The sequence below is a fragment of the Quercus lobata genome, chromosome 7 (genome assembly GCF_001633185.2).
Source record: "Quercus lobata isolate SW786 chromosome 7, ValleyOak3.0 Primary Assembly, whole genome shotgun sequence".
Classification (NCBI taxonomy): Eukaryota; Viridiplantae; Streptophyta; class Magnoliopsida; order Fagales; family Fagaceae; genus Quercus; species Quercus lobata.
In genome coordinates, this window is record NC_044910.1 from 26803969 (window position 1) to 26819229 (window position 15261).

Genomic DNA, 15261 nt, shown 5'->3' on the forward strand with positions numbered 1-15261 from the left:
GCTTTGAACGATCAGATGAACATTGGCCTTTCATGGCACGACATGGTTCATCTATATGAATGCCATAGCCTCGGCGAATCATATTACCTAAAGTCCAGGTCCGACGAGGTGAGGTTGATATCCTACCTTCCCAAGTCCAACAAAGGCTTGAAGGACGACCTTTTGATCGTCTCCGGACCATGGCACGACGGTATTCATTACCCGGTCAGGGCAAGAACACCAGGTGGGGCACCGTAGAATTAGATCTCTTAGAGGGGACCTTAGTCTTGAGCTTTCTTTTCTTTGTTTCAGTTTTGGTTTTGCTTATTTGCCTCCTCGAACTAACGTAACCCTTTCTTTGGGCTTCGCAGACAAGGAGCAAACGACTCCTCGGCTAACTTTGGTCAACGTCCCGGCACTCAATTTCCTTCTGAGGTCTGAAATTTACGTGAGTGCGGACGGGCAACTACGGGCTGCTTCTTTGATCTTGGATTACGAGCCCCTTTCGCGTGCTCTGGTGGACACTGGTCAAGCCATCAGAGCTGGTAGTCCACGATTGGCACGCATTGACGTCTCCATACCGGGATTTCTCGCTTCGAGAGATTTACCTCCTGTCCAGCTGCCTGCTCAGTGTGCTCTTCCCACAGCAGTTGTCCCAGGCGAAGAAGCTGGTTCCTCGCACTCGTCCTTGGAAGATTAGATAGACTAGTTCCACTTCGCAGAGGAGGGAGAGGTGTCGGCCAGGCCAGTAGAGCTCTCGGACTCCGATTTAGACTTAGACCGTGCCTCGGCAGCCCCCAATCTTGGTTTGGTAATTGCACAAGTTGATACCAGCCAAGAGATCGAGGAAGAAGGAATGGATCTGAAACCAAGGTCTGGTCTTAGGGGCCTCCTTTCCAACAGAAACAAGGGGCAGTCCTCCAAAGATGCCTCAAAGGAACAGCCTACCTCCAAGGCTCCTCCTCCTCTTCCTCCCACATCGGATGCAGCATTACAGCCTATGCCCAATTTGAGGCGAAAAAGGCCTGTGGAAGATTTGGAAGAGGGCGAGGTCGGCCCTAAAAAGGCCAAGCACCAAAAGAAGGGTAAAGAGCCTAAGGAGAAGAGGACTAGGTCCGTTAATAGCCGAGACGAGGTGACTATTCGGAGGGAACAGTGGACATGGTCGCCACGGCTCGAGTTGGATGGGGTCCCGATTTCTTGGGACGCGACTCTATGGGAGTCCCAACGAGGGCAGGCGTCGTTCCTGGCTGAGGCCCTACAACAGCCCCTTCTTTTGCCTCGTGATATGGAGGGTCTTCGGGCTACTTGGTAACCAGACCTTTTGATGTCGCTGAAGAGGGACATGGCTATGATAAGTGAAGACTTCTCCTATCTAGTTTTCTTATTACATATTTGTTTATTCGTCACTTTCTTTTAATTAGGCCTCTATTTTTTTTGGCGTAGGTTACTCAACAAATTTTTGTTACCGAGGAATGGGCCAAGAAGGCTCGTGAGGACCTGCACAGTGAGGCTCAGTCCCGCCTAGCTGCTGAGAAGGCTGCCGGCACCCTCAGGCAGGAGAAGGATCGCCTGAGCAGTGAAGTGAAAGAGGCGTAAAAGGGTCGCGCGAGCGCCGAAGTCGGACTTAAAAACACAACCAAGCAAGCTGAGGATCTGCGCCAACAGCTCCATCAGTCCGAGGAAAAACTCGCAACATAGAAGTAGGCGGTCTCAGATCTCAAGGCCAAGCTTGCAAAGGTCAAGGAGGCGGCCCGCGTGGCTAGGGAAGCGGTCGAGAAAGTAGTGGTGACCTCATATGATCGCGGAGTCAGGGACACTAAGCTTAGGCTGACCGAGGAGGTGGTCGCCGTATGCAGGGATTACATCACCATGTCTTGGGGTGTAGCCTTGGATCGGGCAGCAGTTCCAGCGAACTCCGATCTCCGGAAAGTTGAGTATATCTTTTTTCCAGAAGATATTCGTGAGATTCTAGACACGGTTGCCCCTGAGGAGTCTCTCTCAACGAAGGCCTTAGCCTCGGACTCCCCTGTGCCTGAAGCTGAGGACGCGCAGCCGGCCGCGAAGGATAAGTCGCCCGAGGACAGTCTCTCAATCAGGGATGTTGTCGCGCAAGCTAAGGAGGCTGTTCCAGGACCTCAGGCAACAGATGATCAACCTGAGTCTACTCAGGGTTTAGACTTAGGAAAGTAGTGTAGGATTTTATTTGTAGCTGCCTTTTTTTGTTTTACCTTTTATATTTTGTTCTGTTAATGTTTGTAAAAGAACATTTTTGGATTTCAATGAAAGATGTTGTTTTCCTTTAAATTTTTCTGTTCTACTTCCTTTTTCTGCTTTCATCATGAATGAATGTCTGTTCTGCCACTAACTGTTGAGAACCAAGCATGAACGAATGAATGAATATGTAAAAAAATGATAGTCAATAATTAGATAAGACTGATTAGAGGTTAATTTCCCACAAGCCTGTGGTCCGAGGGGCTAGGCTGGACTTGGGTTATGTTTAACACTTAGTGAAAATGGCTTTCGAGGTTAATTTCCCCCAAGTATGTGGTTCGAGGAGCCAGGCAGAGCTTGGGTTCTGTTTAACACTTAGTAAAGATGGATTCGAGGTTAATTTCCCCCAAGTCTGTGGTCCGAGGAGCCAGGCAGGACTTGGGTTCTGTTTAACACTTAGTGAAGATGGATTCGAGGTTAATTTCCCCCAAGTATGTGGTTCGAGGAGCCAGGCAGAGCTTGGGTTCTGTTTAACACTTAGTGAAGATGGATTCGAGGTTAATTTCCCCCAAGTCTGTGGTCCGAGGAGCCAGGCAGGACTTGGGTTCTGTTTAACACTTAGTGAAGATGGATTCGAGGTTAATTTCCCCCAAGTATGTGGTTCGAGGAGCCAGGCAGAGCTTGGGTTCTGTTTAACACTTAGTGAAGATGGATTCGAGGTTAATTTCCCCCAAGTCTGTGGTCCGAGGAGCCAGGCAGGACTTGGGTTCTGTTTAACACTTAGTGAAGATGGATTCGAGGTTAATTTCCCCCAAATGGTTCGAGGAGCCAGGCCTTGGGTTCTGTTTAACACATTCGAGGTTAATTTATGTGGTCCGAGGAGCCAGGCAGGACTTGGGTTCTGTTTAACACTTAGTGAAGATGGATTCGAGGTTAATTTCCCCCAAGTCTGTGGTCCGAGGAGCCAGGCAGGACTTGGGTTTTGTTTAACACTTAGTGAAGACGGATTCGAGGTTAATTTCCCCCGAGTCTGTGGTCCGAGGAGCCAGGTAGGACTTGGGTTCTGTTTAACACTTAGTGAAGATGGATTTGAGGTTAATTTCCCCCAAGTCTATGGTCCGAGGAGCCAGGCAGAACTTGAGTTCTGTTTAACACTTAGTCCAAGTAGCTGTACAGTAATGTGGCGCCAAGAATTATGTCTTTCATTAATAACAGTATCTTTTTAGGTTATTTACATTCCAAGGGTGTGGCACTACACGTTCATCCAAATCTTCCAAAAAGAAGGCTCCTATGCCGGCTATGGAGGTGATACGATATGGGCCTTCCTAATTTGGTCTGAGTTTCCTCTACGCAGGGTTTCTCGCAGTGCCCAGGACCTTCCTCAGTACTAGATCTCCGGGCGCCAAGGGCCTTAGCTTCACCTTGGCATCGTAACCTTGCTTGAGCTTTTGCTGATAGTGGGCAAGCTGCACCATTACGCTTTCCCTTCTTTCCTCGATGACGTCCAAGCTTTTTTCCAGAAGTCCGTTGTTGGCACCGGGGCAGAATCCAGTGGTCCTTTGTGTTGGGAAGTTTACCTTCAGTAGAATGACAGCCTTAGCCCCGTAGGTCATCGAAAAAGGGGTTTCCCCTGTGGACTTGCGAGGTGTGGTGTGGTATGTCCACAAGACATGGGCCAACTCTTCAACCCACCTCCCTTTCGCGTCGTCTAACCTCTTTTTCAGCCCATTCACTATAGTTTTGTTGACGGCCTCTGCCTGCCCATTACCCTGCGGGTAAGCCGGTGTGGAGTATCTGTTGGTAATTCCCAGCTTACTACAGTACCTTCTGAAAGCTTTACTATCAAACTGGAGGCCGTTGTCCGAGATCAGTGTGTGAGGGATCCAGAATCTAGTGACGATATTTTTCCAAATAAATTTCTTGGCATCAACGTCCCTAATGTTTGCCAGCGCTTCAGCTTTGACCCATTTTGTGAAATAATCCGTGCCGACGAGAAGAAATCTCTTGTTCCCTACTGCTTTAGGGAATGGTCCTAGGATGTCTAGGCCCCACTGTGCAAATGGCCAAGGGCTGGACAACGGGTTAAGTATTCCGCTCGGCTGGTATATATTCGGGGCGAACCTTTGGCACTGATCGCACTTCTTCACATATTCCAACGCCTCTTTCTGCATGTTCGGCCACCAGTAACCCTGCGTTATGGCCCTATGAGACAGGGACCTACCCCCCTTATGACTTCCACAAATTCCTTCGTGTAATTCCTCCAGGATGAGTTCAGTGGCCTCTGGGTGCACACACAGGAAGTACGGCCCTGAGAATGAGCCCCTGTACAGTTTCGAGTCCTCGGACAACCAGAATCGAGAGGCCTTCCTTCTAATCTTGTCGGCCTCATTCTTATCGTCTGGTAAGGTGTCATGCTTTGAGAACAGCACTAGAGGATCCATCCAACTAGGCCCAGCCCTGACGTTGTGGACTCGTATTTTGTTGGCCTTCGTCGTTGTTGGGCAATAGAGATCTTCTACTAGAATAACCCGGGGAAGTGGCTGAGCTGAAGAGGTGGCTAGCGTTGCAAGAGAATCAGTATGGGTGTTCCTACTTCTTGACACATGCACCAGATAGAAGTGACAAAAATGGGTCTGCAGGCGTTTAACCTGGGCTAAGTACTCTTGCATTCTTTCATCCTTCGCCTCCAACTCCCCATTTACTTGTCCCACGACGAGTCTCGAATCCGAGAACATGTTCGCGGATTTTCCACCCAGTTTCTGGATCATTGACATTCCTTCCAATAGTGCCTCATACTCTGCTTCGTTATTCGTGGCTGAGAAACCAAACCTTAACGATTTTTCGATGGTGATCCCTTTGGGGGAGACCAGAACGAGCCCTACGCCTAAGCCCCTCTGGTTGGCTGTGCCGTCGATGTGTGCTTTCCACCAATTCGATTCTTGCTGAGAGATTGTGCTGACCAGTTTCCCGTCAGGGCTTAGTGACCCTGAATCTTCCCTTCTTTCCGGTGTGGGCTCTGTAAATTCAGCTACTAGATCTGCGAGGACCTGACCTTTCACAACGGTGCGAGGCATGTATCTAATGTCGAAGGCGCCCAGAATCGTTCCCCATTTTGCAATTCTGCCGGTGTAGTCAGCACTTCGAAGAATGGACCTCAGTGGAAGCTGGGTCAGCACAACTACAGTATGCGCCTGGAAATAGTGGGGGAGTTTTCGTGTGGCTTGTACAATTGCCAAAACGGCCTTTTCGAGAGGGAGGTAACGTGTTTCCGCTTCGTGGAGCGATTTGCTTACGTAGTAAACGGGCCGTTGTGTGCCATTGTCTTCTCGAATTAACACTAAGCTCACTGCATGAGGGGCTACAGCGATGTAGGCAAACAGCATCTCATCGGCCTCAGGACTGGACATAATTGGTGGTCAGACGAGGTATTCCTTAAGTTGTTGGAAAGCTAAAGCACACTCCTCAGTTCACTCGAAACCCTTCCACTTGTTCAATAGGAGGAAGAAAGACCTGCATCTATCCGCTGAGCGAGAAATGAAACGATTTAAAGTGGCGATCATGCCGGTGAGCTTTTGGACCTCTTTGGGATTCCGGGGTGGCTACAAGCTATGTATAGCTCTAATTTGGTCAGGGTTAACTTCGATGCCTCTGTGGGTCACCATGTAGCCTAAAAATTTCCTTGATCCCACCCCAAATGAACACTTGGACGCGTTAAGTAGCAGGAATTCGAAAGATGTCACCGAGGTCTTTGACATGGTCGGCCACCAATTTTCTTTTTACCACCATGTCGTCTATATAAATTTCAATGCTCTTTCCCATCTACTGTTCAAACATCCTAGTCATCATCCTTTGGTAGGTCGACCCGACATTCTTTAAGTCAAAGGGCATCACCTTATAATGATAATTTCCAACGGGGGTGACAAAAGCAGTTTTTTCTTGGTCCTCAGTAGCCAGGGGTATCTGATGGTAGCCCTGGAAGGCGTCCAAAAAACTCATTTGGGGGTGTTCGACAGTTGAATCAACCATTGGTCTATCCACGGCATAGGGAAGGGATCCTTCGGGCAGGCCTTGTTTAGGTCCGTGAAATCTACATAGACCCGCAATTTCCCATTCTTCTTTTTTACCACGACTGTGTTGACTAACCATTCGGGGTAGAATACCTCCTTGATAGCCCCCGCTTTCTTCAAGTTTTTGACCTCCTCTCTCACAGCGTCTGCATGTTCTTTCGACGGTCACCGAGGAGGCTGCTTCTTAGGTGTTACAGCCGGGTTAACATTAAGGTGATGGCAGATGAAATCTAGGTCAACCCCAGGGGCCTCATAGGTGTCCCAGGCGAATACGTCCACATTCTGTCTGAGAAAATCAATTAGTGTTGACTTCTCTTGGGGCGGTAATTCTGAGCTGACCTGAAAAAACCTCTCTGGGTCTGATCCGATGAGTATGTTCTCCAGATCCTCACAACTCACCTCCATGAATGGTCCTCCACCACCCGAAGCTGGGACCGGAGTCATTAATTTTTATAAGCCGTTCTCAGCTGAGGTGGAAGGTTCACTATTTGGTCGTCGTGAGATTGCTGACACCATGCATTGCCTGGCCATCGCCTGGTTCCCTATTACTTCTTTCACTTGACCTCCTGACGGATACTTCACTTTTTGGTGTAAGGTTGATGACACAGCCCCTAGTGCATAAAGCCATGGTCTGGCCACGATAGTTGTGTAGGGGGAGTATGCATCTACCACAATGAAGTCCACCTTCACCACGTCTGAATCTGTTTGTACAGGTAGCCTGATCATGCCTTTCGGGGTGACAGTTTTTCCTTCAAAGCTGATCAAAGGGGAGTCGTATGCCGACAAGTCCTCTGGCTTCTGGTTCAATCATTTATACAAGTCGGGATACATTACTTCCACGGCACTGCCTTGATCAACTAGCACCCTCTTCACGTCGTATCCTCCGATTCTGAGCGTGACGACTAGGGCATCATCGTGGGGTTGAAAGGTTCCCTGTTTGTCTTCATTCGAGAATCCGATTAAGGGCATGGCAATTGCTTTAGCCCTCTTGGATTCCCTGTTGTCCGCTTCAGCCGGGAGCCTGCCCACTAACATTACTCTGAAAGGATGGGAACCAGTCCTTCTAGATGCAGCAAGAATGACATTTATTGTGCCAATGGGTGGCCTTAATGTGCTTTGCCTGGTTTCGGTGTTTGACTGTTCCTGCCATCCCACAGGGTGATGTAATAGATGCCTCAACTTCCCTTCTCGGACAAGCCGGTCTAAATGGTTTCTCAGATTCCTGCAATCATCTGTGATGTGACCCGGCTCTTAGTGGTACGCGCTATACAGATTCTGGTTACGTTTCAAGGGGTCACCTGCCATCCTGCTTGGCCATTGAAAGAACAGTTCGTGCTTTATCTTCTCTAGGATCTTGTGTAATGGTTCTTGGAACACAGCATGAACTGCCTGCGCCCCAGTGGATCCAGACTGCTCTGAGTAATCTCTTCTCGGCCTGTTACTATTGATAATATGGTCCGACCTGAAGTCCCTCCTCTCCTGAGGGACAACCTTCACTTTGCCCTTTCCCGTCTGCTGGTCTTCCTCGACCCTTTTGTACTTGTCAATTATGTCCATGAGTTGGTGCACACTAGTGACCGGTTTCCCAGTCAGGGATTTCCTTAAGCCATGCTCTGTCGGCAGGCCCCTCTTGAACGTACTAATGGCGACATCATCGTAATTTCCCTCTATCTCATTATACATTTCCCAGTACCTGTCTGAATAGGCCTTCAATGTCTCTTCTTCTCGCATGGACAAGGATAGGAGGGAATCTAGGGGCTAAGGGACTCTGCTGCTGGTAATGAAGCGGGAACCAAAAGCCTGTGTCAGCTGCTTAAAGGAATTTATGGAATTTGGCTTAAGGCCATCAAACCATCTCATTGCCATAGGTTCGAGGCTGGACGGAAACACCTTACACATCAACGCCTCGTCCCTGGAATGGATAGTCATCCTCTGATTAAACTGGCTTACATGCTCTACTGGGTTATTCCAACCATTGTATATGCAAATGTTGGTTGATGGAACCGCCGATGAAGCTCTGCCCCCTCTATTCTACGCGTGAAAAGCGACTGAGAGATGCAATCCAGGGCCTTGCTCATGGCATCGTTGGCCAGGCCTTGGTAAGATAGGCTTTTATGGCAGCGTTTGCGAGGCAGCTCTTCCTCATAGGAAAAAGTCTCGCTTGGAGGGGTTCTTCATCTCCACCTGTATTCATTATCCTCATTACTGCTAGTGTCCGAGCTGGGTGAAGGATGTCTTCGCTGCGCTCGGTGCAGCTTTTTCTTCAAGTCATCAATTTTTTGCTGTAAAGCCTTTCGATCGTTTTGCTTATGGGATGCATGTCCTTTCCCTTTCGAGCGGCTCTTGCTCGTGTGGGAGGTATTCACACTGCCCTCTCGCTGCTTGTCTTGATCTTTCTCCCATTCGAGATTCAAAAAATTGTCCTGCCGTTGAGAATCTGCGCGTCCGGTCTGGTGCGGACCTGATCCTTCCATTTCTTACGGTTTCACTTGTCAAGACACAAGTTCTTCCCACAGACGACGCCAATTATAAGGTCAGTTTTTGGGGCCCAGGCCCAGCAAGTAGGTGGTTCTGGCCCAAAGGACCTTAAACAATGAATTTGTAGAGAGCGGGTTACAGAACTAGGACTTGACGAAGTGAATGTTACTTAATTTTAAGCCATGCAACGGGTTGGACGTAAGAACACCTCCTTTATCTCTACTGAATACTCAGTCCAAGGAGACATATGGGTGCACCTCTGTTTCTGATTTAAAGGCTATAATCTTTTTCTCTCTCTATATCTCCTTCTTTCTTCTCCTTTTTCGATCCCCTCTTCATGGGGATTTCCTTCTCTTATATAGCCTCCTTAAATTAATAACAGCCTTACACTTGTTGATCATCTGAACCTTCACTCGAGTGCCTGTCCCATCGAACATCCACCCTATCTTTCTATGAGTTGCATTGGCCAAGGTAACACTGTTTGCTTGTCTTCTCCACATTAATGCGGCCAGAAAAATAGCTTCCTTGCATTTAATGCGGCAGTTGTGGTCTCCCCATGGACGTCTTATACTCTCTTCCTTCTCCCAGTTTTGTGAGGCTCATCCTTACTACCCATACTCATTTGGGACGATTCTTCATTATGGATAGGGCGCACGTTGGACCCAGATTTGGTATGTCCGAGGAGACATTTCTCCTCGGACGTCTTTTTAAATAAGTTGGGCTCATCAGGGTTGGGCTGGAAGTCTTCTGGTGCCCCATTTTCTCCTTGGTCGTGGCTGGACTCCGTACGGGGCCCAAGGCCCATTGTTTGACTTAGGAATTTTACCCTTACAATACATATTAGTCAGTCCAATTATAAGTCTATCACAACTTTCGGAGGCTTCTAGTACATAGTGCTAGGCATCCAGCAATCCTCACAATGCTAGGAAATCTCAGGAATCATATCAGAAGGTATCACCCCTTTCGATGTAATCATATCATCAACTATGGGGGTCAGTTGGCATCCTCCACAAGTTGGCCATTCCCAACAAGGGTGGGTACAATAGAGTCCTCACCACTTATAATGGCCAATAAAAATCTTCATGGAAATACTAGTACTATAACCACTACTGGCTGAATTCAAATCATAACAATGGAATAACTGAAAACTAAATTTTTCTGATAATTATGCTTTTACATAAATATTTTATAACAGTAGTATATCCACTTCAATTTTAAATATTATGTTCGTGATATAAGTAATAACATCAATATGCTAAAATTATTATATATATAAGACTGAACAACTCACGAACATATATCTTTACTTAAATCATACTTTTATGTAATATCTCTAACTAAAAGGTTTTGATGCATAATAATTTTTTAAACAATCCTTATACTTATCAAACGCACATGTCACACATCCATTGCCTGAAAACAGAAGACGCAATAGATTGTGTAAGAGGAGCTCAAGTGTCCATGTTCTTGTTCTCATCACTTAAATGAAAGACCAAAATTTATTATTGACAAATTCTTCCTAAGTATTTAAACTTATACATGAATCACAACCTAACTCTCAAATTCAAGAAAAATCTTATTTCCCATATCAAATGGTTCCCACAACACAAGGTACATTCATCAAACACATTATATACCAAACCATAGAGAAACCAAGGCATACAAAATTTTTCTATGATCCAAACATACCAAAAGATGAGCATACTAATTTATAGCTCAAAACATTCACCCTAACTTTAGAATTAAATTCTCAAAGTTAAGTATATCATATACTGTTCACTACTTATTTCAGTAGCATATGCCTCATTTGCAAAATACAAATGGGCTATATAATCACATTAATGTTCATGCAATTTTACAAAACCACTCCCATGAATATCTAGTAGATACTGTGGGGACCGGCCCAAAATAACAGGCTGGCTGGGCCCTAGGCCCGTCCGAGGACGCAGCCCGTTTGAAGAGTCAGCGTGGCCCAAGCAATCCTTATTCAGGCCCACTGGGGCAAAGAGAACATGTCCGAGGAGTAATTTCTCCTCGGATACTGCAAAATCCGGAGTAAAGGTACATCCTGGCCACTATAGTCCATCTTCCAAATACGTAAAAAGGAAGGAAACCCGAAATATCTCAATAAAAGCTGCCACCACCACATTAAATGCATTACAACTACTCTCCTGGCTGCGTTAATGAGGAGAAGACCCCTAAACAGTGCTACCTTGGCTATCGCAACTCACAAAGAATTGAGAGGGGTGTCTGATGGGACAGGTGCTCAAGTGGGGGTTTAGATGATCAATAAGTGTAAAGCCCAGATGATAGGAAATGGCCTATATAATATGTAAAAGTCCCCCAAGAGAAGGGATGAAGAAAAAAAAAAGGAGAGAATACTGTAGAGAAGCCTCACTGCATTTATATGTATCTATTAATCAAGTTTTTAGCCTTATCACTTCTGGAGACCTTTCTACACAATGGCATTTTTGTTCTTGTTTGTGTATTCCCTTAACCCATGTATCAAACCATTTAAACTAACTGAAACCGAGTTCTTTAACCCATACTCTACAAAAATTCATTGTGTGGGACCTTTTGGACCAAGACTTGAGTGACAAGGATTGGGTCACCAAATTATTCGCCTACAATTGGCGCCGTCTGTGGGAAGAAGAACTTAAGTGTTGGCAAGTGCAACGGTTAGGCATGGCGGAATTAGGTCCACACCTGGAGAATCCCCACCAAGCTGACCCTCAACTAACGGAACCTGTTGGCTTTCAATGGTAAAATAATCCTCCCAACCCGGGAACAAATCTAGGCAATGGAGGAAATCATGAGGGAAGCATACATACTACCCAGACTAGCCAAAGCCGTACCCAAATAGGTAGTCGTGCATCCTGAAGGCGTAACAATCATCAGGCCATGCAACGAGAAATAGAAGACTTGAAAAGAAAGTTGTGCCATGCACGGCGAAAGCAATCTCCCTCTAGTTCAGATGCGTCCTCTAATGAGGAGGAGGACATTAGCTACAGACGGAGGTCGAGAACTCCCCCGAGCGAAACTTTTTCTTACGAGAATGAGGTGCGCCCTGCACGAAGGTATGAGAGCCCATCTAGCAAGGGATTGGGTAATGACACCATGAATAAGGTGTTGGATCAAATCTCCAGATTACCCTTCGCGCACAGGATCGAAGGGGCTAAATTACCCCGACGTTTTAATCAACCAACGTTTGCCATCTACAACGTTCGAGTAGACCCGATGGAGCACGTGAGCCAGCTCAACCAAAGAATGGCCATCTACTCCCAAAATGAGGCTCTGATGTGCAAAGTGTTTTTCCGTCCAGCTTAGGGCCAATGGCGATGAGATGGTTCAATAGCCTGAAGGCAAATTCCATAGGCTCCTATAAGCAGCTCACTCAGGCTTTTTGTTCTCGCTTTATTACAAATAGCAGAGTCCCTCGACCCCTAAGTTCATTGTTGTCCTTGTCCATGCGCGAGGGAAAAACCCTAAAGGCGTATTCGGATAGGTATTGGGAGATGTATAACGAGTTGGATGAGAACCACGATGATGTCGCTATCAGCACATTCAAAAGCAGTCTCCCCACCAAGCATGGCTTAAGGAAATCTCTCACTGGTAAACCCGTTGCTAACGTTCATCAGTTGATAGATAAGATTGACAAGTACAAAAGGGTGGAAGAAGATCAGCTACAAGGAAAAGGAAAGGAGAAGATCATTCCCCCCAAAGGGAATGATTTTAGGTCGGAACGATATAACCATAACCAGCAGAGGAGAAATTTTTTGAGACAGGCTAGACAAAGCAACATGCAAACGGTTAATGCCGTGTTCAGAGAGCCAGTACAGCAAGTGCTAGAGAAAGTCAAGAACAAACCCTTATTCAGATGGCCGGGAAAAATGGCAGGGACCTTTCGAAACGTAACCAAAACCTGTATTGTCACTATCATCAAGACCATGGGCATGCCACTGAGGATTGCAGGAATCTATGGAACCACCTAGATTAGCTGGTCCGAGAAGGAAAGTTACGTCACCTTTTGCACCCCTCAAGCGGTCATTTGGACCAGGCAATGCAAGAACCTCGAAAAGACGTATCATTAAGACCTTCCACGGGGACGATACACGTCATTCTCGCCGCTTCAGGAAGAACCGGCTCATTTCCTTCCAAGGTGCTGTCCGTAGCTCGGCTCTCTACCGAGGACAGGGAAAGAGAATGTAAAAGGTCTAGAAAGGGAAGCCCTTTAATATTAGGATTCTCGGATGAAGATAAGAGGGGAACTATCCAACCTCACGACGATGCCTTAGTAGTTACGCTGAGAATCAGAGGTTTTGATGTGAAGAGGGTACTGGTAGACCCGGGCAGCGCGGTAGAGGTAATGTACCTTAATCTATACAAGGGGCTGAACTTAAGGCCGGAGGATTTGAAGGCTTATGACTCTCCCCTTATCAGCTTCGAAGGGAAGACAGTTGTACCAAAAGGGTAGATTAGATTACCCATCCAGACCAGGTCAGAGGTGGTGGAGGTGGACTTTATCGTGGTCGATGCCTACTTGCCCAACACAACGATAGTAGCCAGGCCATGGATCCATGCCCTAAAAGCCGTGTCTTCCACACTTCACCAAAAGGTAAAATACCCGTCCGAAGGCCAAGTGGAAGAAATCTGTGGAGATCAGGCCATGGCTAGGCAGTGTATGGAGGCCGCCATCTCACGTCGGTCCAAGGCCGAGTCCTTGGCTTCTGAAAACTTATAGCAACCAGCCACCTTGGCAGGGCCAGTCAGTGAACCAGCCGAGGAGATAAGGTGTGAAAGTTTGGAAAATTTTATCATTGACAATGACCCAGAGAGATTTTTCCCGGTTGGCTCGGAGTTGCCTCCTAAAGAAAAAGAGGAACTGGTCAGGTTTCTGAGGAGAAATGTTGAAGTGTTTGCGTGGGACGCTTACAATGCCCCGGGGGTTGACCTTAGTCTCATTTGTCATCACTTGAATGTTAACCCATCTTCCATTCCAAAGAAGTAACCACCCTGACATCCCTCGAAAGAACATGCCAGTGCCGTTAGAGACAAAGTGATGAAGCTGAAAAGGGCAGAGGCTATCAAAGAAGTCTTTTACCCCGAATGGCTGGCAAATACGGTGGTGGTAAGAAAGAAAATGGGAAAGTAGCGAGTCTACATGGACTTCATAGATTTGAACAAGGCATACCTGAAAGAACCATTCTCGTTACCTCGAATTGACTGATTGATAGATGCGACTGTAGGCCACCCTCGGATGAACTTCCTGGACGCTTTCCAGGGCTATCATCAGATACCACTGACACTAGAGGATCAAGAGAAAACGACGTTCATGACACCCGTCAGAAACTACCACTATAAGGTGATGCCTTTTGGACTAAAGAACGCAGGGTCAACCTACCAAAGGATGATGACCAGAATGTTCGAACCTCAGCTAGGTAAGGTTATTGAAGTCTACATAGACGATATGGTAGTAAAAAGTAAGATGGTGTCCGAGCACGTGAAAGACTTGGAGATCATCTTTGGCATCTTAAGGGAGTATAAGTTGCGGCTCAATGCTTCCAAGTGTTCATTTGGGGTCGGATCTAGGAAATTCCTAGGCTATTTGGTAACTCACAAAGGAATAGAGGTAAGCCCAGATCAAATCAAAGTAATTAATAGCCTACAGGCTCCTCGAAATCCGAAAGAAATACAGAAACTCACTGGCATGATCGCAGTGTTGAACTGGTTCATATCACGTGTAAGGTTGAATTTATTCAACCATCTAATTAGCTTTATTCCGTGCCAAATTTGCTTATAATTCAACATTTAGTAACCCTGTATTTAGGTGGGTTTGATGTAAGGGTAGTGAGTGAGATAGAGTGAATATTGCTCAAGAGTGTGCAAGAAAACAGAGACTCGCGGCTAGGCCTCGCGGGTGACTCGCGGCTTCAAGCTGCCAGACGCAGCACACGTGCCAAGCATGCTGGAAGGTGAACAGTCATGCAAGCTGGAGCACTACAGGACAAAACAGGACAACTGGCCATACGGTTATCTCGTGATTGGATCTCGCGACTTAGTCAAGCCGCGAGGTCAAGCCGCGAGCCACCCCTGTTTTGTAAAACCTGACGTTTCACATTCCTCTCCCACTCCAGTATAAATACCCCTTTTACCCACGATTGTAAGAGAGCTTCCAGAGAGAATTTTGAGAGAGAAACCCTAAAGAAAAACAAGATTGATTCATCCACAATCTATACATTAGAGTCTCTTCAAATTCCTCATCTCTCTTCCTCTCCATTGTCAAATCCTTGAGAGGCATTATACCAAACCTGATTCTCACCATTATCATTACTGTGAGAGAGCTGTTTGGATTTCTGGGAAGCAGTTAGGAAGGAACCAATCTTCATTGGTTGATGCTACGGTTTAGTAGCGGAATCCGGGAAGCTAGAAAAGAAAAAGGTTCGGCGCAACCTCGTTGGAGCAAGAAGCTTGAAGGGCTTAGGTGCACTGGGTAGATTAGGCTTGGAGGGTCTATTGCTGTCTA

At 46.7% G+C, this 15261-nt stretch overlaps 1 protein-coding gene across 1 annotated transcript; it reads right to left on the bottom strand.

Moving 5' to 3' along the window:
- Window positions 1–7067: 7067 nt before the first annotated feature.
- LOC115951814 lies at window positions 7068–7991 on the bottom strand. Its single transcript, XM_031068957.1, has 2 exons — window positions 7563–7991; window positions 7068–7403 (listed from the first exon to the last, which is right to left on the bottom strand). Exons 1-2 carry the CDS (start codon window positions 7989–7991, stop codon window positions 7068–7070), a joined length of 765 nt encoding a protein of 254 aa, XP_030924817.1.
- Between the last annotated feature and the right edge of the window lie 7270 nt (window positions 7992–15261).